Here is a 21,614-nt window from a genome sequence, read left to right as displayed (position 1 = left end):
AAAGCCAATAAAAACATAAAGCTTGAATTAAAACATGGATAAGCAAGTGCTACAAATAGAAATATGAAGTCGGAAACTTACGCCCTCACCAGCACTGTCACATGAATCCACTTTATTCACGATTGCCCAAACTTAGAAGCAACAAGGCTTCTTTCAATGGGTAAGCCACTGTGAACGGGTAAGTGGGTACTCTTTTGAACAGGTAAGCCCGCTGTGGTGGTTCATACAGGGGAATAGTGCAAATGAGAAGAAGGCACTGTGGAACTGCAGGACGAGCGGAGGAGCCTTCCCAGCTCACTGGGAGAGAGGGGGCCGGCTGCTGCCTGGTTCCAAGGGCAGGCACCCCGGGGGGGGGGCACACAGGGCGGGGCTGCTGGGACTGGGAGGGGGCGGCCAGGGCGGCAGGCATGGCACAGGTGTCTTAGGATAGTGAGGCCGTCCTGTGTGACACTGCATTTGAAAAGTGGTCATCTTCTGATGAAGATGCGATTAATGAACGATTATATAAATATACAAAGGTTGTGTGTGTGTGTGTGTGTGTGTGTGTGTGTGTGTAGCATTTATAAAGCAAATATGTTAGGAACCTCTTAAGTGTTATTAGTAGGGAATTAAATTACTCTACGGCTATACCTTGCAGCTGCTGAAAAAAGACCACACCTAAGTGCTTAGTAAACAGCAGCTGCTGCTAACCCTGTTAGCACTAACGTGGGCAGGCGGCTGCGGTACCTGTTACGTGCAGCAGAGGAAGAACAAGCTGTCAACGTGTCCCAGTGAACCAGGGGCGCACAGTGATGGGGAGACACACCCTTAGTTCTCTCACCCCGGGAGTCTTTTCCTGTGCTTGTACTAAAACAAGTGAGCTTAGCATAATAGAATGGGATGCTCGTTATCCAACAAGGTAGCCTGTTAGACATCCCGAATGATAACCGTGGAATTTTGTTTTATTGACATTTTCATTTCATTTGATGTTTTACTTTTTTATCTGCATGAGGGTGGCATCTCAATGGTGCTGGGCTGACGTCTAGATGGGGTTGGCAGTGTGCCAGCCCCTGGTCGCGTACATAAAGTTTTCTTGGACTGTGGTCACACCTGCTCACTGACACGTGGCCTGAGGCGGCTTTCCCACTGCAGGGAGGATTGAATAGTTGTGGCAGAGACCTTGTGGCCAAACCCTAAGATATATACTACTGGGCCCTTTAAGTAAGAGTTGGCCAGCCCCTGGTGTATATTGAGATGCCTAAAGAGAGATCGAGAAGGTGTCTTTTTTATTGCATGTAGTGTTAAATAAAACCTGATTTTTTCTTTCCTTAGAGGCCTTGGCACGAATTTGAACACAACTTTCAGATCATGTACAAAGTGGGCATGGGCCACAAGCCCCCCATCCCCGAGCGGCTGAGCCCCGAGGGGAAGGACTTCCTCTCGCACTGCCTGGAGAGTGAGCCCCGGATGCGGTGGACGGCCAGCCAGCTGCTGGACCACGCCTTCGTCAAGGTGGGCGCGCCGCCTGTCCCCTCCACATTCACCTGTGTGCCTTCTGTCTGCATCGGGCACTTGAGGCCATTCGGAAACCTAAGTGTCGTGCCTGTATCCGAAATGGAAAGGGACGTGGAGTTACGCTTGGGAATTTCTTGTGTTTCTCTCTGGAAAATGCTCGTCATGGCTCTGCCTGACCCCCGCTGGTGCCTGAGGTGCCCCCGGCCGCGAAGTGGGAGCTGAAGGGAGCGAGGGAGGACGGTTTCTCTTTGCGGAGTGCCGTCTGCATGGGCACAGGGTCAGTGGTGACAGCTCTGCGGAGTGTGGAGGCGGGCAGTGTGACCGTGCGTGTGTGAGCGCCGGGGCAGTGCTGCCTGTGCTGCTGCTCCGTGCTGCTGAGGGGCGGAGCCAGGTCAGCCGCCGTGGGGGTGGGTGGACAGGAGCACTGGGATGCTCGCTGCTGAGGGGCGGAGCCAGGTCAGGCGTGGAGATGGGTGGACAGGAGCACTGGGAAGCTCGCTGCTGAGGGGCGGAGCCAGGTCAGGCGTGGGGGCGGGCGGACAGGAGCATTGAGAAGCTCACTGCTGAGGGGCGGAGCCAGGTCAGGCGTGGGGGCGGGCGGACAGGAGCACTGGGAAGCTCGCTGCTGAGGGGCGGAGCCCACACAGCCGCGGAGAGGCAGGTGGGTGCTGGAGGGGCACGGCGTGGGGCGTGCGGAAGGGCAGGCCACGCGGCGGAATCTGAGTTCGTTATAAGCGTGGTGTGAACACATAGGGTTTTAGCAGGGTCACCCTGGAGGCAGGAGGCTGCTTAGGAAGCTGCCCATAGATCTGCTGGGCTGGGAGAGGGTCAGGTGTGAGTTATCAGCGACCATTACAGTTGAAATGGCCGTGAAGGCTCACTGGATGTGAAGGTGAGTGCAGGGGAGGAGCCTAGTCGGCCTCAGACACTTGGCTGGGGTCACAGGTTCTAGAACAGCAGTTCTCAACCTGTGGGTCGCGACCCCGGCGGGGTTCGAACGACCAAAACACAGGGGTCGCCTAAAGCCATTGGAAAATACACACAGGGGTCTCCTAAAGCCATCGGAAAACCACAGGTTGAGAACCGCTGTTCTAGAACGTCACCGAGGTGGGTTCAGAGGGCAGCGGGGGAGGTGGGTCAGAGACATGGTGTCACCTCTTGGGAGGGGGAGTGGAGGTGTGTTTGGAACGTCGTCTCGGGGTTTCAGGTAGGCGCGGCGTGTTTTGCGCTGGCTCTGGAGAGAACTGGGGTAGGAGACGGGCTCAGGAGACAGGCGCTGCTGGGAGGTGTCTGGGGAGAAATGGAGAGAGGACAGAAGTGTGGAGGGAACGTGGGAGGGCCCTGATGGGCGACAGGAAGGTGACGTCGTCCCAGGCCAGTGAACTTAGGAACCAGTGGCTGGGTCAGCTGTTAGGGATTTAAGGAACGTGTGTTTCTTCATTGGAAAGTACGTAAATAATTGGTACTGACTTGCTGCTGTACAAACACGACTGACGGCTCAGCTGTCAGTTCAGAGCGGTGACTTAGCGCTGGCATGATCCTTCCCTCATGGCTGACGCCGTGCTGGGGACACAGGACGCGCCCAGCGTGCCCCCCTGCCCAGCTCAGCTCTCCTGCCCTCCCCACAGGTCTGTACCGATGAAGAGTGAAGCGGCTCGGGCCGTGGCCTCAGAGCGTGGCCTCGGAAGACCCCTCGATCACTACTGCGTGTGATGCTTCCATGGAGACTGGGCGGGGCACGGTGGGGCCTCGTGATCTTCCGGACCGAAGACTGCACAGGTGACCAGGGTCACTCCTGCTGCTCCCGTTTGTTGACCTGGCACGGTGCCCCCTGAGTGGCAGTCCACGAGGTAAAGAAGCTACATGTTAAGTGCCATTTCTACTGTACATGGGCCACCGCCCCCGTCGGCCTGGTCTCGCGTGGCTGAGACCGTGACATCAGCGTAGCATTTTGACCTCTGGGTTCAAAAGCAGTTGTAGTGTTACCAGGCGTCCTGAGACTTGTTGTTGATCTGCTTGTTGAGTGCACTGACTGTGAAACCGTACGTTCTGCTGTGGGCAAGCTGCGGGTTTGTGACACAAAAGGCTGGTTAATGAAATGTAAGAAAAGGGTTCTTTTTTCAATAAATGGTTTATTTTAGGAACATGGAGTTACATGGTCTTTTAATGGTTGTTAGCTTTAGAGCTGACGTGGTCTGACAGAGGTCTGTCCCATCCATCCTGTGTTCTGGGCAGAAGGCCACGGCCACCAAGGAGGTCAGGGCAGGTGCTGGCCTGGGAGGGATGCCTCCGGGCTTCGAGCTGGCGGCAAAGGGAGGGAGGACGGCGCCCCACTGACCGAGGGGCAGAGTGTTGGCCTGGGTTGTGTGTCAGCCAGCCGGGGGGTGACAGGACGCTGGATCCCTGCTGTCACCTGGGGGTGCTCAGGATGTTTCACACCAGTGTGGGAAGGGGCGAGGTCAGCAGTCTCGGGCCAGAGAGCAGGTTTTCAGAACGGGAAGGCTTCAGCAATCAGTATTTAAAAACCGCCCAGAGTATGTGTCATTGGAGGCGGTCTTCAGTGTCTCCCGGCTGTTGTGTCTTCAGAGAGTGATCAGAAGCTGCCCACAGCGTCTCAGGTCACCGACTCACTCCTCGCAGTAGTGGCCGGCTGTGGACACGTGAGCTCTCGGGCCAGCTCTGTGCCCCCCCCCCAGGTCCCCTCAACCAGTGGGGAAGGTCTAGAGCAGGCGTCCCCAAACTACGGCCCGCGGGCCACATGCGGCCCCCTGAGCCCCTGAGGCCATTTATCCGGCCCCCTGCTGCACTTCTGGAAGGGGCACCTCTTTCATTGGTGGTCAGTGAGAGGAGCACTGTATGTGGCAGCCCTCCAATGGTCTGAGGGACAGTGAACTGGCCCCGTGTAAAAAGTTTGGGGATCCCTGGTCTAGAGTGTTGGCATCACAGAGAGATTTATACAAATGCTTTGTGTGTAATTTCAGTTTTTTAAAACAGCTTCTGAAATAATTTCCATAATTTTTGAAGTGTACCATTCGATGGTTTTCAGTGTAGGTAAACCACCTACACAGTCTGTCCTAGAACATTTCCCTCGCCCTGGAAAACCGCGTGTCCGTTCGCGGCGCTCCCCACCCCCGCCCCAGTCCTGGGTGACCACTGAGCCACTGCCCGTCTGCAGCCACCTCTCCTGGGCGTGTCGTTATGAGTAGACGTGACAGTAGGTGCGGGTGCGGTGTTGTGTCGGCCTCTTCCGCTCTGCACGGCCATCCTGAGGCGCCGCGCTGCGCGGGTCCGTGTCGGTTCCTGGGCGCCGAGCCCAGGCCGGGCCCGCAGGTGCTGCCCGGTGTGTATCCTTTCCAAGGTTCACGTGGTCGTGGCTACGAACAGGGCTCCCCTGAACACTGGTGTGCAAGTCTGTGTGGACACAGCTGCCTTCAAGGAGGGGGACTGCTGGGTCCTGCCGTGGGTCCCTGCTCAGTATGTTAAGCAACTGCCCACCTCTTTCCGGGTGGCTGCACGACCGTCCCTCCCTGCGAACCACCCGCGGCCGCCACCCCTGCAGACTGTCCCAGGCAAGCCCTGCGCCGTCCTCAGCATCTGCCTGCGAGGCGGTGCCTTGTCGTGGTGTCGGTCTCGTTTCCCTGACAATGGCAAGCATGGTCTCTGGCACTTGGTGGCCCTTTGTCTTCCTTCGCGAGGTGTTTGACGCTTTGGCCCATTTTCCCTGGGTTGTTTGTGTTCCTGTTGAGTTGGGAGAGACTGGTGTGTTCTGTGCACAAGTCCTTCAGTGGGCATGAGACTTGCAGCACTTTCTCGTCTGCGGTGTGCGTTTCCACTTCCTCACGGCGTCTTCTGAAGCACAGCGGTTGACGTTTTGAAGTCCGGTTAATCACCTGGTTCTTGGTGGCACATGCTGTTGATATAAGAAGTCATTTCCTGGCCCTGGTCATCAGGACACACGCCTGTGTCTTCTGCTGCGTGTGCTGTGTCTGGAGCTCTTACGTTCAGGTCTGTCACCGCCCTGGGAGCAGCTCGCCTTCCAGTCAACTGGACGCGACGAGAGACGGAAGAGCTGCTGCCCCCTCCAGGACCGCCCTGTCCTCATGGGGAGCCCGGTTCCTGTCCCTTGTCCCTCGGCTGCACCTGGAGCATTCTGGGCACGGCACTGTCAGGCAGGGAGGGACTCCTGTGACCTCGTTTCCTGCGCATCTGAGCTGCCTGAACTGACCCTTCATCTGCTCTGTCCTCTGCCCTTCCTCCTCCTCCTCACTGCACACGTGCGGAGGGAACGCCATTCCGAAACTCAGGATGACTTTTCTGAATGTCCCGGAACACTGGCGAGGACCTGGCTGAAACCAGCACTGTGGGTGAGAAGAGGCAGTGCGTTCCTTCCGCTGTGGAAACCCAGAGGGACTGGCACAGGTCAGCCTCGGCTCTGTCTGAAACCAGCACTGTGGGTGAGAAGAGGCAGTGCGTTCCTTCCGCTGTAGAAACCCAGAGGGACTGGCACACGTCAGCCTCGGCTCTGTCTGAAACCAGCACTGTGGGTGAGAAGAGGCAGTGCGTTCCTTCCGCTGTGGAAACCCAGAGGGACTGGCACAGGTCAGCCTCGGCTCTGTCTGAAACCAGCACTGTGGGTGAGAAGAGGCAGTGCGTTCCTTCCGCTGTGGAAACCCAGAGGGACTGGCACAGGTCAGCCTCGGCTCTGTCTGAAACCAGCACTGTGGGTGAGAAGAGGCAGTGCGTTCCTTCCGCTGTGGAAACCCAGAGGGACTGGCACAGGTCAGCCTCGGCTCTGTCTGAAACCAGCACTGTGGGTGAGAAGAGGCAGTGCGTTCCTTCCGCTGTGGAAACCCAGAGGGACTGGCACACGTCAGCCTCGGCTGTCGCTGCTGCTCACCTCCTCCCGAGTCGGCGGAACACGCTGCTGAAGTTCTCGTCCCGCGTCACTTCTGTGTTCTAGCTGGACAGCTGGTTTTACATCAAGTCACTGTCTTTCAGCCCACATGCGACTGTTAGAAACAGTACATTTCGAGACAGGAAGGGGAGAGATGAAAAGCATCGACTCGTAGTTGCATCACTTTGGTGGTTCATTGATTGCTTCTGATACATACCTTGACTGGGGTGCTCAAGCCAGTGACCTTGGGGTTTCGAGCCTGGGTCCTAAGCATCCCAGGTTGATGTTCTATCCACTGCACCACCATCGGTCAGGAAACAGTACTGTTTTTTAATTTTTCCATTGATTAGAGAGAGAGAGAGAAGCATCAACTCTTTGTTTCACGTAGTTGCCCATTTAGTTGTGCACTTGTTGACTACTTCTCTTCCGTGCCCTGACTGGGGATCAAACCCGTGCCCTGTGGCACACCAGGTCAACACTTTATCCACTGAGTCACCTGACCAGGGCCAGCAGTCACTACTTTTGCAGTGTTTTCTATGTGTTTATTTAGAGAATACAGCGGTCTAGAGCTACTCCACCTTCCGTGAGTGAGAGTAGGACAGTGTGGTCATGTGAAAGGTCTGCTATCTCTAGACATGAACAAAGCACGCTAGTCCTGCCTCAGGTTAACCACGCTAACTCGTGGGCAGAGGGTCGGTCCGCGTTCCCAGACTGACTCGCGGACTGTCTTGGGGTTGGTGTTTTTGAATCAAGTCGCTGGAGGGAGTGCAGGAAACCCCCTGCCCCGGAGAGATGTAGGTGGGTCCGATCGCAGCCACACTGCCCACCTCTGCCCCGCGGAGTGTCCGCAGGTTCACCTGAGCTGAGGGGCGGCGCTGGACAGACGGGACATCTGAGGGGCTCCGATTGCAGCCACACTGCCCACCTCTGCCCCGCGGAGTGTCCGCAGGTTCACCTGAGCTGAGGGGCTGTGTGCCGTGCACGCCCGGGGGCAGCGGTGGCCTCGCCGCCAGTTTTCACTCCTAGAAATGTAGCAGACACCCTGGGAGCCAGAGGGACTGTGCTGAGGGCGCGTGCAGCCTGGACACAGGTTCCAGGTGCTGGAGTGCTGGCGAGCCTGTCCAGGGCACGTGCCATCTGCCCTCAGGGTGACAGAAGGAAACGGGTCCCCACCCTAGCTTCCTAGAGAAATGTTCCCTCTAGGACCCAGCCCTGAAGAGAACGCCGGGGTCCCTCCCAGCCCCCACGTCACATTTCCTAAGGCAGTTTTCAGAGGGCTGTCCCGCGCCCGCCTCTGACCTGCAGGAGGGGCGCTGGCGAGCGCCCTGTGTGTGCCGTGTTTCCTTGTTTTGTGTGGGTCAGAGCCAGTTCAGAAAATCCTGAGTGTCTGTGGACCCCTTTTGCATCCGGGAAGAGGGAGGGCAGGGAGAGAGTGAGATTAGAACTCAGACTGCCGCTGTATTGAGGGGCAGAACGGCAGTAAGAAGGATGCATTTGGGACACTTCGAGGTAAGTTCCGGGCATTTGGGGGAAGTAGCAACATGAGGCAGCTATTAATCATTTGTTTGTTTAGTGCTTCAGGGTCCCTAAATGGTGTTCACACGCGCAGCCTGGTTTACCATGAAACCAACCACGAGGTGGGTATTACCCCATCTTACAGATGGGACACGTGGCCAAGGCCTGCTCCCGAAGCCCCTCTGTGAGTGTGTGTGTGTGTGCAGCTCGGCACGGCTGAACGGACACTTCCCTCTGGTCTCCCGTGGAGCCCGGCGTCCCCAGGGTCACCGCCCCCCATGCAGGTGCAGGGCAGCACGCGGGCACACAGGTCGGCTGCTCGGAGCCGTTGCCGGGCTTGTGCCCACGCATCTGTCCTGTGTGCTTTGTGGGGCGCTGTGTTTGAAACTGGCAGCACACATGGGCAGACCGCAGTCTCACAGGGGCCTGTCCCTGTCTCAGGGACCGCTGAGCTCACCTCCCAGCCAATGCTCCCGGTCCTGCCTCGGGTCTGCCGTCAGCATGGTCGTCAGCGGCGTCCCCACAGCCCTCGGCCCGTCCCTCCCCAGCGCAGATCACCAGTGCCCGCCCCCAGGATGCACAGCGGAGTGTGGGACGGAAGAAAGGGGGCCTATGCACACACACACACACCACAGAGGAGCCAGACACTGGAGTGTTTCTGGAGGCATAATTTAGTCAACTCACCCACAGCGCCCTTCTCTCTCTCTCTCTGCAGTCAGGGTTACAGAAAACAGCACCAAAGGATGAAAGGGACACCTCCCCTCACTCCCCATCCCTGCCCTCCGACACCTCGGGGATCCCAGGACAGGCCCGCACTCAGCTGCACATCACCCTCACTTCCGTGGTCTTTCACGCACGCACGCAGGCACGCACACTCACACGCGAAAAGAAAGCCGAGACCACTAAAGCACATGGGGAAGAAGAGATGGAAGTCCTCTCCCGCCGCCAGGGGCGTTGAGACGGAACCCCGCCTTCCCAGCAGGGGCTCCCCGGCATCGCACTGGCACCGCCGGAAAGATGGGCAGTGTCCCCCAGTGCCCTGCCCAAGGTCCCTTTGGACGGCTGTGCCCGAGTCAGTTCTGCTTCTGCTTGCTGTCGACGTTGCCGTACGCAGAGCCCTTGTCGATCTCTGTCACTCCAATCATCCATCGGACCCCCATGGAAGCTGCGGAGAGGGAAGGGCGGGCGTTAGGGGCCGGCAGGGGCTCCAGGGCGACTCCAAGAGCCGAGGGAAGGCAGCTGTCTGCCCGTCTGCCTCAGCACCAGTGCGAGTGGCCCATCCGGCCGCTGTCCCAGCTCCCTGCCGCCATATTCTGGAGCGTGGGCTGAGTGACCGTGGAGGACAGCCAGGCTGTGCAGCGGCGTCTGCGACCCCGGCGCAGGAGAGGGGAGGCCTCGCCTGCTGGACATGGTTCACAGGCTACCATGCCTCCTGCCCGGTCCCCACAGCAGGGGGGGCCCGGGACCGCAGGTGGGAACTGATGGGCACCCTTCAGGAAGCTTAGTGACAAACAACCAGGAGACTGGAGAAGGCAGGTGCTCAGACACCTCTACTCAGTGCCCTGTGCGTTCCCATGTCACTTTTGGGGCAGGTGTGAGGGCAGCGCACAGGCTCAGCTCACTGCCACAGGCAGCCTTGACTCCTGTAGTGATGCGGCCCCAGAGGAGGGGGAGGAGCCACAGGGGCGCCAGGGGAGAGTGGGGGAGGAACAGGGGCGCCAGGGGAAAGTGGGGAAGGAGCAGGGGCGCCAGGGGAGAGTGGGGGAGGAGCAGGGGAGAGTGGGGGAGGAGCAGGGGAGAGTGGGGGAGGAGCAGGGGCGCCAGGGGAGAGTGGGGGAGGAGCAAGGGAGAGTGGGGGGAGGAGCAGGGGCGCCAGGGGAGAGTGGGGGAGGAACAGGGGCGCCAGGGGAGAGTGGGGGAGGAACAGGGGCGCCAGGGGAAAGTGGGGAAGGAGCAGGGGCGCCAGGGGAGAGTGGGGGAGGAGCAGGGGAGAGTGGGGGAGGAGCAGGGGCGCCAGGGGAGAGTGGGGGAGGAACAGGGGCGCCAGGGGAGAGTGGGGGGAGGAGCAGGGGAGAGTGGGGGAGGAGCAGGGGCGCCAGGGGAGAGTGGGGGAGGAACAGGGGCGCCAGGGGAGAGTGGGGGAGGAGCAGGGGCGCCAGGGGAGAGTGGGGGAGGAGCAGGGGAGAGTGGGGGAGGAGCAGGGGCGCCAGGGGAGAGTGGGGGAGGAGCAGGGGAGAGTGGGGGAGGAGCAGGGGAGAGTGGGGGGGGAGCAGGGGAGAGTGGGGGAGGAGCAGGGGCGCCAGGGGAGAGTGGGGGAGGAGCAGGGGAGAGTGGGGGAGGAGCAGGGGCGCCAGGGGAGAGTGGGGGAGGAGCAGGGGAGAGGGGGGGAGGAGCAGGGGCGCCAGGGGGGAGAGTGGGGGAGGAGCAGGGGGAGAGTGGGGGGAGGAGCAGGGGAGAGTGGGGGAGGAGCAGGGGCGCCCAGGGAGAGTGGGGGGAGAGCAGGGGAGAGTGGGGGAGGAGCAGGGGGCGCCAGGGGAGAGTGGGGGAGGAGCAGGGGAGAGTGGGGGAGGAGCAGGGGCGCCAGGGGAGAGTGGGGGAGGAACAGGGGCGCCAGGGGAAAGTGGGGGAGGAACAGGGGCGCCAGGGGAAAGTGGGGAAGGAGCAGGGGCGCCAGGGGAGAGTGGGGGAGGAGCAGGGGAGAGTGGGGGGAGGAGCAGGGGCGCCAGGGGAGAGTGGGGGAGGAGCAGGGGAGAGTGGGGGAGGAGCAGGGGAGAGTGGGGGAGGAGCAGGGGCGCCAGGGGAGAGTGGGGGAGGAGCAGGGAAGAGTGGGAGAGGAGCAGGGGCGCCAGGGGAGAGTGGGGGAGGAGCAAGGGAGAGTGAGGGCGGAGCCACAGGGGCGCCAGGGAGAGTGGGGGAGGGGCAGGGGCGCCTGTGGGACCCCAGGGGAGAGGGGCTGGGGGGGGGTGGCGCAGGAACCCCCGTGGGCCCCAGGGAGCTGGGGCACTGGCTCTGCAGCCCAGGGCTGAGTATCAGGGCTTCAGGAGGGACCATGCCCAGTCACCTGGATGCGCTCAGCGCCAAGGAGGGGCCTGGCAGGCAGCCCACACTCATAATACACATTTAAGAACGGACAGATGGGTAAGGACTAGCGTCTCCAAGTCCTGATACCCAGGTGTGCAGAGGCACAGCTCTGGGCTGTGAATGGTTAGGGAGCTGGCCTGCGAGGCCCTCACATCTTACAGGTCAGCACACATGGGCAGACCGCAGCCTGGGGCCGGCTCTAGACACTGTCACTGGAGCCCGTCCCAACACGAGAACGTCTGAGCAGGGGAGACGATGATTGTATAGAATACACAGCCAAACCTCAGGCCCCACTGCCCAAAGGTCTTGTAAGATGACTGAGAGCAAACCCGGTTCTTCAGGGCAAAGCCTAGTGAGGCTCCGGCTCGGGGACAAGAGCAGCCAGTGTCTCCGGAGCTCCTGGGAGCTCCAGGCCCTGAGGACAGGGGCGGCCTCCACTCTGTCCCTGACCACACACCTGGGCAGCCCCTTCGCCTCCCTCCGCCTGCAGGGAGCCGCAGCCGCCTCCAGGGGGCGCTGCTCTCTGCTCACCTGCTGTTGAAGCAGCAAGGCAGAGCCTGCCCCTCCCACTGGGGGCCCGGTGACCACAGCTGCCCCCACACCTGGCCAGCCTCGCAGCAGCACAGGGTGGGGGGTCCTCAGACCATCCCTGGGGAGTTCAGTTGTCAGGGGTTTGTGGTGTTGTCTTTCTATACTTTTTTTTTTTTTTTTTTTTAACATAAAATGTGTCTTAGTTTTAGGAAAGGCACACGTAGGGTCTCATCTCAGGAACAGCGGCCAACTGGCCCACTGCCGCTGTGCAGCCTAGAAGTGGTTGCTTGATCCAAAAGAATGGGATAGATCTGTGTTGTAAAATGTGGGTAGCCACAATATATTCAGCAAAAATGGTGTTCGAGGGGACTCCGTTTGTGTGAATTTACACACGCACAGATGCCTGAGACCGGCAGCCTGTGCACACTCCTGTGGACTGAGCAGCAGCTGCACGGTCACGCTACATGGAGGGCGAGGGCTGGACCACCGATGTGAGTCCTGGGCCTGGGGACGCCGTGGATGGGACCCACAGCCTGGAATCGAGTTCCCCTGGCCATCTGCAGGCCGTGCTGCTCAGAGATGGCACCACGCCCCCGGCCCGCACCCCTGCCCCGTGCTGCTCAGAGAGGGCCCCACGCCCCCGGCCCGCACCCCTGCCCCGTGCTGCTCAGAGGCGGCACCACGCCCCCGGCCCGCACCCCTGCCCTGGCCCGCACCCCTGCCCCGTGCTGCTCAGAGGCGGCCCCACGCCCCCGGCCCGCACCCCTGCCCCGTGCTGCTCAGAGGCGGCACCACGCCCCCGGCCCGCACCCCTGCCCTGGCCCGCACCCCTGCCCCGTGCTGCTCAGAGAGGGCACCACGCCCCCGGCCCACACCACGCCCCCGGCCCGCACCCCTGCCCCGTGCTGCTCAGAGAGGGCACCACGCCCCCGGCCCGCACCCCTGCCCCGTGCTGCTCAGAGAGGGCCCCACGCCCCCGGCCCGCACCCCTGCCCCGTGCTGCACGCTGCCGCCCCGGCCCAGCCACTCACCCACGAAGAGGACGAGGACAAAGCTGGCCAGAGTCAGGGAAGAGCCGCTGCTGACCATGCTGACGAGGAAGCGGAAGAAAGGGTAGAGCAGCAGCGAGGCCCAGAACAGCCAGTTCAGCAGCGCCCAGGGCCGCCGCGGGGGCACCATGGCCGTCTCGGGGAAGGTGCCCGTCCTGTAGTACTCCTCCTGGAAGGCATCCTGAGGGGGACAGGGGGCAGAGGGGGGCCTAAGTGCTCACCTCAGACACGACCTATGGGGTCAGCAGCACCCCCAGGAGGGCCCTGCAGGCACTGACTGGGCCGTCCCCCTTTCCACGACGCCACCTGGAGGCAGGGTCACCGCAGCCCTGTCCCTGCGCCCAGGGCAGCCCGTGTGGGCCCCAGGCTGCTCCCTGCTGCCTGCTGGAGTCCGGGCTCCTGGGCAGGAGGGCTGTCCACACGGGGCGGGGGAGTTAGACCTGCCCTGAACCTGGCCCTCAGTGACCATCGCAGGACCGGGCGGAGAGGAGGGCTGCGCCCCTGGACGGGGAGTCCGCAGCAGGGGGCCCCGCACACCCGCTCCCCCACCCTGCGCCGGCCTCGCGCACGGGCACGGGGCTCCCGGCTGCTCGCAGGGGGCCCGGCTCACGGAGGAGGACAGCACTGTGGCGTCGCTGGCTGGCCATCCTTCCTCCCTCGGGTCAGTTGATTACTGACTCACCAGACGGCTAGAAAGGTCAACAGGCCCCTGCTGGACCTGCTGGAGCAGATCCTCACCTGACGGCCCAGCTGAAACCGAATTCCAGAAATCCTGCCTGTCCACGTCTGAGTGTCCCATAGTGTGCCTGTGGCATGGGGTGTGCGGGATCCTCACTGCCCCCCCCCAGGAGGGAGAGCACAGGAGCCGGGCAGGCCCTGCAGCCCGGACCTGGTGGAGCCCTCGAGCTGCGTCTGCGGGTGGGCCACTCGGCGCACCCCAGGAGGCCGCAGCCGAGAGCCCGCTGGGCTGGGGCAAGGCTCCGGGATTCGGCGCACCCCAGGAAGCCACAGCCGAGAGCCCGCTGGGCTGGGGCCAGGCTCCGGGACTCGGCGCACCCCAGGAGGCAACAGCCGAGAGCCCGCTGGGCGGGGGCCAGGCTCCGGGACTCGGCGCACCCCAGGAAGCCACAGCCGAGAGCCCGCTGGGCTGGGGCAAGGCTCCGGGACTCGGCGCACCCCAGGAGGCCGCAGCCGAGAGCCCGCTGGGCTGGGCTGGAGCCAGGCTCCAGGACTCGGCGCATCCCCAGGAAGCCACAGCCAAGAGCCCGCTGGGCTGGGGCAAGGCTCCAGGAAGCTGCCGCTGTGGGGGGAGGGCACCGCCATGGGGGACAAGGGCCAGAGACGGCCTTCTTGAGCTAGTCAGTGTCAGACAGCCCCAGGGAGGGAGCTTCCCATTTCTTAATACCAGCAACTAACTCACAGCACAACCGCCGGCCACAGCAGGCCTGTTTTTGTGACCCATCTTACCCAAGTGGCGTCCTGGTTCTCTGAGGGGTTGAGTGTCCTGGAAAACAAGCTTCCCCTACTTCAGATGCTGAGTTTTTTTTTCCCTTTAACAGCTTGAGATAGAAACGGCTGAAGTAGGCCCTGGCCGGTTGGCTCAGGAGTAGAGCCTCGGCCCAGCCTGTAGAAGTCCCGGGTTCGATTCCCAGGCAGGGCACACAGGAGAAGCGCCCATCTGCTTCTCCCCACTCCCCCCTCTCCTTCCTCTCTCTCTTTTCCCCTCCTGCAGCCAAGGCTCCATTGGAGCAAAGTTGGCCCGGGCACTGAGGATGGTTCCATGGCCTCTGCCTCAGGCACCAGAATGGCCCTGGCTGCAAAGGAGCAACGCCTCAGATGGACAGAGCTTCACCCCCTGGTGGACAATGCCGGGTGGATCCCGGTCGGGCACATGTGGGAGTCTGTCTCTCTGCTTCCCCTCCTCTCACTAAAAAAAAAAAAAGAAAAGAAAAGAAATGGCTAAAGCATATCATACTTTTTTCTTTTTCAATCAGGTGCACAGAATAATATGCTTTTCTAACCACTCAAAGTCATTATTTTAAAGCGTGATCCACAAAAAGGGCCACTGTGGAAGCACCTCAGGCCTCTTCCCCGAGCTCTGAGCTCCGGGATCTGCCTGCGCCTGGCCGACCAGCCCTGCTCTGCCTGCAGCAGCTGCGAGGAGCCGGGGAGGCTCTCGGAAACCAAATCATCAAGGAGTGTGGGGCAACGGGCTCGTGTGACGTGCCCCACCCTCCAGGACCCAGGGAGGACGGGGCTGGTCATTTGACCAGAAAGAAGTCTTACACGGACGGGAGGTTACTGTCGACGGCTGGGCAGTCTCCCCCAGTAGCCAAGAGGTGCACGCCAGAAGACGAGAAGACGCGGCTAGGGCCTGAGCACGCAGCCAGCAGGAGAACTGGACGGGGAACCAGCCCTCCCTCCCGTCCCCGTCAGAACCACGGCGTCAGCAGGAAGGGGGGTTTCCGAGGGGGGCCCACCGCTCTCCCAGGTTGCGCACTGAATCCACCTCTTTCCTTTGCACCAGCGCCTGTTTCCACGAGCTGTTTGCTGTGACTGAGGCAGGCAGCTGAACCCACGTGTTGGGGGCAGTGACGGAGACCGAGGGATGCCCGAGAGAAGGCACCTGACCCCGCCGAAGCCTTGCCGTGTCCCCTCTCTGCCGGGGAGACGCAGCGAAAAGTGCTTCCGAGACGGGCTGTTTGCCCCGTGTATGCCCTGGGCGTTGGGGAACTGGGGACAGGGCTGAAGGAGAGAGAACAGGATCAGTGCTCTCAGGAGGGCTGTTTCAAAGGCGTGTTAAGGGATGCACAGGAACAATGCATGGGGGTTGCTTGAGGCAAAGACGAACCTTTTACTAAAAAGGGGTTTGGGCAGTGACCCCAGGGGCTGCCCAGTAGGGGTTGTGACCCCGTCGCCCTGCGAGGTTCCTCTCCACAAAACCCTTTTCCACCTTCAGGCGGGACTGGGGTTAACTGGTCTCACCTGGGCTGGAGCTGCTCTGGGAGAGGCTTTGGATCCTAAGCATCACGTGAGGGTGTGAATGTTTTCTCACAGCCCACACCCCTCAGCCAGCCGGGGTCCCAGCTGATAGTAACACACACTCTGCTTAGATCGTCCCACTTAAAACGGAGGGAGCCCATTCCGACCAGCTTGCTGGGCAGCAGGCCTTTGGCCATGTGAAGTCCTAGCTCCGTCTAAGCTCCTGAGAAAACAGGGTAGCCCAGATACAACACCCCCTCCCCTCGGAGGCACTGCTGACCGCTTCCCCTCGGGGTCAGTGACTGTGCCCGACGGGAGGAGGCCAGTCTACCAGGTCTGTTCACAGGGAACAGGGCAGCCGTCCAGGCCTCCGTGGGGAGGACCTGGCCCCAGCCCCTGGCTTTGATGAATGAGCTAGGAGACGCAGGCTAAGGACATCCTTTTTCTGGGACCGTCACTCCTCACTTCCTCCTCGGCTAGCCTAAGGGCTTTGAGCCAGATGACCAGGTTGGGAGCCCCTTCCAAATCAAATGCTATCATTTTAACGTTAATTATAGTTGATAGAAAAACATCCTGAGACTTTATGGAGAACGAAAGGGGCCTGTCCCCTACGAGCCCAGGGCTCCTGCTCCGTGCCCCAGCCCCCTGCCTCAGCACGGGCGGGCGGGCTGATGGAAAGAGCCTTCTCGGCCTTGCTGGGCTGAGGCTGCTTTTGCTGACGTTCCTGTGCCTTTTACAAAGGGGCTCATTTCTTAGGCCTTTTGTGAGCATTTTTTTTTTTTTTTTTTTTAGCTAATACTGACATTTTTTATACCATCCAATTAAGTCAGAAAACAGCATGAGGAAAACACTGCCTCGTGCAGGAAACAGAGAGAAAGTGTCTGTCTGGTATTCCTGTCGGGGCCCAGGTGTGCGTCCGTGCAGACCCTCGGTAACGGGGAGTCTTGTTAAAAAAAAGTGTCAGTGCCCTGGCCGGTTGGCTCAGCGGTAGAGCGTCGGCCTGGCGTGCAGGAGTCCTGGGTTCGATTCCCGGCCAGGGCACACAGGAGAAGCGCCCATCTGCTTCTCCACCCCTCCCCCTCTCCTTCCCCTCTCCTTCCTCTCTGTCTCTTTCTTCCCCTCCTGCAGCAAGGCTCCATTGGAGCAAAGATGCCCCGGGCGCTGGGGATGGCTCTGTGGCCTCTGCCTCAGGCGCTCTAGTGGCTCTGGATGCAACAACAACGTCCCAGATGAGCAGAGCATCGCCCCCTGGTGGGCATGCCGGGTGGATCCCGGTCGGGTGCATGCGGGAGTCTGTCAATTGCCTCCCCGTTTCCAGCTTCGGAAAAATGAAAAATGAAAAAAAAAAAAAAAAAGTGTCAGGCCCTGCGGTCCCACACGTGGGCCCTCATGGCCTCCGGGCCGGAAGCAGCTGCCCTGGACACACCTTCCTGGGTCCCACGCTGACCTCCTGAGACTCCGATAGCCACCCAGCCCCATGTTCTGGGGACAGGTACACCAACCAGCACCTGCTTATGAGAACTGTGCCCCAAACCCATCCAGAAAAGGCCCGACTGGCAAGTTCCGAGAGGGGCCTGCTAAAGGCACGGTTGGAAACGCACTTCCTGCTGAGAGAGTCCTAGGGCCTTCGCTCAGAGACCCGAGCACATTCACGAGAGCGTCTCTGCTTCATCTGGGGGTGGTGATTTGGACCAGAAACCCCAAGCATTCATTCGCAAGCTGTCCACCCGCAGCGGGGGCCTCTAGAGTCCTGTGTGGTTGTCCTCTTGAGGCGTGGGGAGACCCACAGCAGGGGCCAGCTGGTCTGTATCCAGGGTTTGGTGGAAGGACACGAGACTCCTACCGCGTGTATCTGATTCCAGATAATGAGCTGCTCTGTTTGTGCTGAAAATGGGTGACGGATCAGAATGAAGTGCTTACTGGGTGGTGAGACCTGGTCATAAAGACGCCTCCCTCACGGGGGAGGGGGGAGCTGACCCTTCCTTCCCTAAGACGGAGCCGTGAACGCAGCAGTTAGACTCCCTCTGGCCTGCACACTCTTGAATGAGAGATAGTCCGTGTTCCGGGAGGAGGCAGGAGGAAGTGGGGACCTGGGGTCGGGGCCGCCGCAGAGATCAAGCCCGGCCATGCGGCCTCATGGGCTTCCTCCTGCTCAGGCCGGCTACGCTTTGAGCCAGACAGGCAACCACATCGTGGACCCAGAGCCACCAAGATCCTCTGCGCTGCCGAGGGGAACAGTACCCCCCCCCCCGAGAATATTTGGCCGTGGGAGCAGAGGCAGGCAGGCAGGCAGACACGGGCTGGGGGGTGGGGGGCACGACTGCTTTCTCGGCCCACCACACCCATAAAATACTTCCCTTCTTTCTACGGTGCACCTTTACAGAATGTTTTGCTGTTTTCTTCCCTGTTGCTAAGTCGAGGGCAGTTCGCCGGGATGTGAGATCTCACGCAATGAGAACAGGCTTGCTGCCACGGTCACCTCCCGAAGGCCCCGCCGGGCACCTGGACACGGGGGCGTGGGCCCCACAGGGCCGCCTGCCACACTGACCTTCTCCTGGTAGAGCTTGTGGAGCCAGGCCGAACACTGGTCCTCATCTTCCGGGACTTCTTCCAGGGGAATCCGCCTGCAAGGCAGAGAGAACGGCTAGCAGGGGTGGCCGGTGCCGGGAACGCCCCTGCCGTGGTGTTAAAGCAACGGTGCTGCCGCCGCCCGGCTTCTGTGCAGGTAGCTGGGGCGTGGGGACGTGAGGAGGGTGAACGCCCCTGCTGTGGCGTTAAAGCAACAGTGCTGCCGCCCGGCTTCTGTGCAGGTAGCTGGGGCGTGGGGACGTGAGGAGGGTGATTCAGGGACAGGGAGGGGCGGGGGTCCACATCTGTGCTGGGAGATGCAGGCCCGAATGCAGTCACGGCCCGTGGAAGAGGGACCAAGGGGGCCCCGGCTCTCCGTCCTCCCTCCCACCTCCCAGAGAGGCTGCAGCCATGGGCCGCACGGCCTCAGATTCCACATGCGACAGCCCAGTGTACCCAGAGTCTAGCTGACCATATGCTGGCGCCTTTCTCGGCCAGGTGACGGCCAAGGCCGATGGTGAAGCGTCCCCCGTCAAACATTTGCTTGGGCCCCTTGGGTAGAATTGAGGCAGACTCTGCAGAGGCCCTGTCGATGGCGCGGACGTGTGCGCTAGGGAACTGGCACTCCCAGCGTGCGAGACGCCAGGGGCTCCCCCCCCCTCCCCTTACAAGCTCGGAGGCTCAGGACGGCTCTCGGCTCTCTCGGCTGGTGCTGGCAAGGGCGGAGGTAGAGCATGAGAGCATCCTGTCCTTTTTCCCGGGGGGACTCCGGCAACAGGAAGAGACGTTCCCTGGCACGTGTCCTCCAATGAGCCCACCAGGGGGCTGGCTGCAGGGGGCGAAGGGGGCGTGCCGGGGGGGGGGCTGACTGCCGGGGGCGAAGGGGGCGTGCCGGGGGGCTGACTGCCGGGGGCGAAGGGGGCGTGCCGGGGGGCTGGCTGCAGGGGGCGAAGGGGGCGTGCCGGGGGGCTGACTGCCGGGGGCGAGGGGGGCGGGCGGGGGGGGGCTGGCTGCAGGGGGCGAATGGGGCGGGCCGGGGGGGGGCTGGCTGCAGGGGGCGAAGGGGGCGTGCCGGGGGGGGCTGACTGCCGGAGGCGAAGGGGGCGTGCCGGGGGGGGCTGGCTGCAGGGGGCGAAGGGGGCGTGCCGGGGGGGGCTGGCTGCAGGGGGCGAAGGGGGCGTGCCGGGGGGCTGGCTGCAGGGGGCGAAGGGGGCGTGCCGGGGGGGGCTGACTACCGGGGGCGAATGGGGCGTGCCGGGGGGGGGGCTGGTTGCCGGGGGCGAAGGGGGCGTGCCGGGGGGGGGCTGACTACCGGGGGCGAATGGGGCGTGCCGGGGGGCTGGCTTCAGGGGGCGAAGGGGGCGTGCCGGGGGGGGGCTGACTGCCGGGGGAGAATGGGGCGTGCCGGGGGGGCTGGCTGCAGGGGGCGAAGGGGGCGTGCCGGGGGGGGCTGGCTGCAGGGGGTGAAGGGGGCGTGCCAGGGGGGCTGGCTGCAGGGGGCGTGCCGGGGGGGCTGGCTGCAGGGGGCGAAGGGGGCGTGCTGGGCTCTTCCCTCCCCGAGAGGCGCAGTTACCCAAGACTGGCCTGGTGGAGGGCAGGGCAGTCCTCCTGCACGCTGACTGCACGGGGTTTCCCAACACGGGGCTCAGGGGGCCCGAGTGGACTTCCCACAACTGGGACAAAGCCTTGCTCCACTTTGGGGGGAAGGCCCCCCTGGGAAGGTGGGTGTGTTTCCCGCTGTCCCGGGCCTGGTCACTGTGGGACAAGGCGACGGTCAGCTGTGGTGCCAGCCAAGAAAACGGTGACGGTGCTGCTCGTTGCCCGTGTTTAAGGGGCAGCCAGGGCTGTTTCGAGGTGGGAAGCTGTGTCACGCAGCCTGTCCATTCACCAGCACACCTGTCCAGGGAGGCTAAGCTCCAAGTTTCTCTCTAAATTATGTTATAATTTAGCATGGGGAAGGTCTTTACAAAAATAATCAAAATCAAAACCACGTAATTGGCTTGTTTTCCAACAGTGGGCATTTCAGATTTCTTGGTTACAGTCGGCCACATGAAGAAACAGTCCCTGAACCATGCCACGTGGGGGTTTAGCACATGACCTGCCACTGTTTTACTGTCCACGGTGTCTGTCCGTGGTGGTTTCCACTAACGACCAGGGTCAGACCCATCCTCTTACATCGATAAACAGGCGAAGAAAACTGGGTTTGTCTAACACCTTGGGACTTGTGTCCAATAAAATCGAAATGTCTGGATGAGAACACATCAGTGAGATGCCCCTCCCGTGGTCTCTGGGCCCCAGGCCTGCATGTAAATTGTGTGTGAGCTTGTCTGTGCACCTGGACGCAGCAGACACGTCCTCCAGAAAGGGCTCGGTACGATGTTCTGTCCGCACGCAGCCCCAGAGTGACCGCAGTTCTGTGATCAGGACGCGCTGACGAGAGGGGAGAGGGGAGAGGGAGCTCCCCCTGGGCGCGCACAGCAGTGGCGTGCGTCTAGCACACATCACAGACATGCAGGCCGTGGGCGTGTGCAATTCGATACAGAACACCGGCAGGAAGATGTTAAACATTTCCCTGGAAGCAGGGCTGTGGGTCCCACGCGACTGGCTCCCTCTCTGGTGGGCGCCGTCTTTTCCAGAGAGGACGCACCGCCAACGTACCTCACGTATAAATCGGCGTGGTATTTCTTTCCGTTCAGGACTCCCAGCAGGGTGGGGTTTTCATTATTTCTGAAATTGAGTGTACAGTCATATACAGCTGAAACTATAAAAAAAATAAAACAAATACAAAGCAGTATATAGCGTGTGAACCCAATTTTGTTTCGTAGACACACACACTGGGAAACAGGCTCGGAGGGCTAGTGGGTGATCTGGGCACCGCGGGGCACCTGGCTCCTCACGCTTTTCCATCACGCCCACACCCCTGCGCGCCCAGCACGTGTTCCGTTGCGTAACCGGAAAAGCACACCGCAACGTAGTCACGGCAACCAGAACTCCGGCTGCGGCCAGGCCCGGGAGCGCAGAGCCGCCCTGCAGGGCCCCACCTCGCTGTGCAGCAGCAAACTGATGCTGAAACGGGTCGGCGTTCAGATAAACTGACCCAAAGCGCAGGCTGGGGCGTGTCTGAGTTACGGCAGCCTGTCCCCTCTGGGGGCGCTTACCCCACTAGAAGAATAAACTAGCTAGACCCCAGGACACGATACTGAAACTGCTTACGGAATTGCACTACAGTCACTTGGAACGTGGCTGAAAACCAACAGGAGTCTGGTTTTCACGCCCCGGGGTGGGAAATACCGTGGGAGGTCACTCGCTGTCTACCCCACAAGATGCAGAGGCGTCCCGAGGGCCAGGCCAAAGAGTGAGGCCGTGGGGACAGAGCGATGTTTGACCAGCTGTGTCTCTCCCTCGGGCTGGTGCCCGGCATGTGCCCGCACAGCCGGGCACCAGGAGGCTGCTGAGCTGCCTGAGCCCCAGCTTGGCCCCTCTGGCCCCTCTGGAGATGA

The 21,614-nt window shown here is 61.4% G+C and overlaps 2 protein-coding genes across 11 annotated transcripts in view; one reads left to right on the top strand and one right to left on the bottom strand.

Annotated features, from left to right (window-relative positions):
• MAP3K4 (mitogen-activated protein kinase kinase kinase 4) overlaps positions 1–3,632 on the top strand; it is a 94,210-nt gene extending 90,578 nt beyond the window's left edge. For all 6 annotated transcript variants that reach the window (XM_066372765.1, XM_066372762.1, XM_066372764.1 and 3 more), the window contains 2 exons: positions 1,312–1,491; positions 3,123–3,632. In XM_066372765.1, coding sequence (XP_066228862.1) covers positions 1,312–1,491; positions 3,123–3,143 — 201 coding nt within the window. In that variant the 3' untranslated portion in view covers positions 3,144–3,632. The remainder of the gene's footprint in view (positions 1–1,311; positions 1,492–3,122) is intronic.
• A 4,935-nt stretch (positions 3,633–8,567) lies between these two features.
• AGPAT4 (1-acylglycerol-3-phosphate O-acyltransferase 4) overlaps positions 8,568–21,614 on the bottom strand; it is a 114,035-nt gene continuing 100,988 nt past the window's right edge. For all 5 annotated transcript variants that reach the window (XM_066371681.1, XM_066371678.1, XM_066371679.1 and 2 more), the window contains exons 6-9: positions 20,773–20,875; positions 18,095–18,170; positions 12,547–12,745; positions 8,568–9,068 (exon numbers count right to left, since the gene is read on the bottom strand). In XM_066371681.1, coding sequence (XP_066227778.1) covers positions 8,977–9,068; positions 12,547–12,745; positions 18,095–18,170; positions 20,773–20,875 — 470 coding nt within the window. In that variant the 3' untranslated portion in view covers positions 8,568–8,976. The remainder of the gene's footprint in view (positions 9,069–12,546; positions 12,746–18,094; positions 18,171–20,772; positions 20,876–21,614) is intronic.

Source organism: Saccopteryx leptura, chromosome 3 (genome assembly GCF_036850995.1).
Source record: "Saccopteryx leptura isolate mSacLep1 chromosome 3, mSacLep1_pri_phased_curated, whole genome shotgun sequence".
Lineage (NCBI taxonomy): Eukaryota > Metazoa > Chordata > Mammalia > Chiroptera > Emballonuridae > Saccopteryx > Saccopteryx leptura.
Note: the sequence above shows the minus strand (reverse complement) of the source record. Positions and strands in the feature narration are given on the sequence as shown.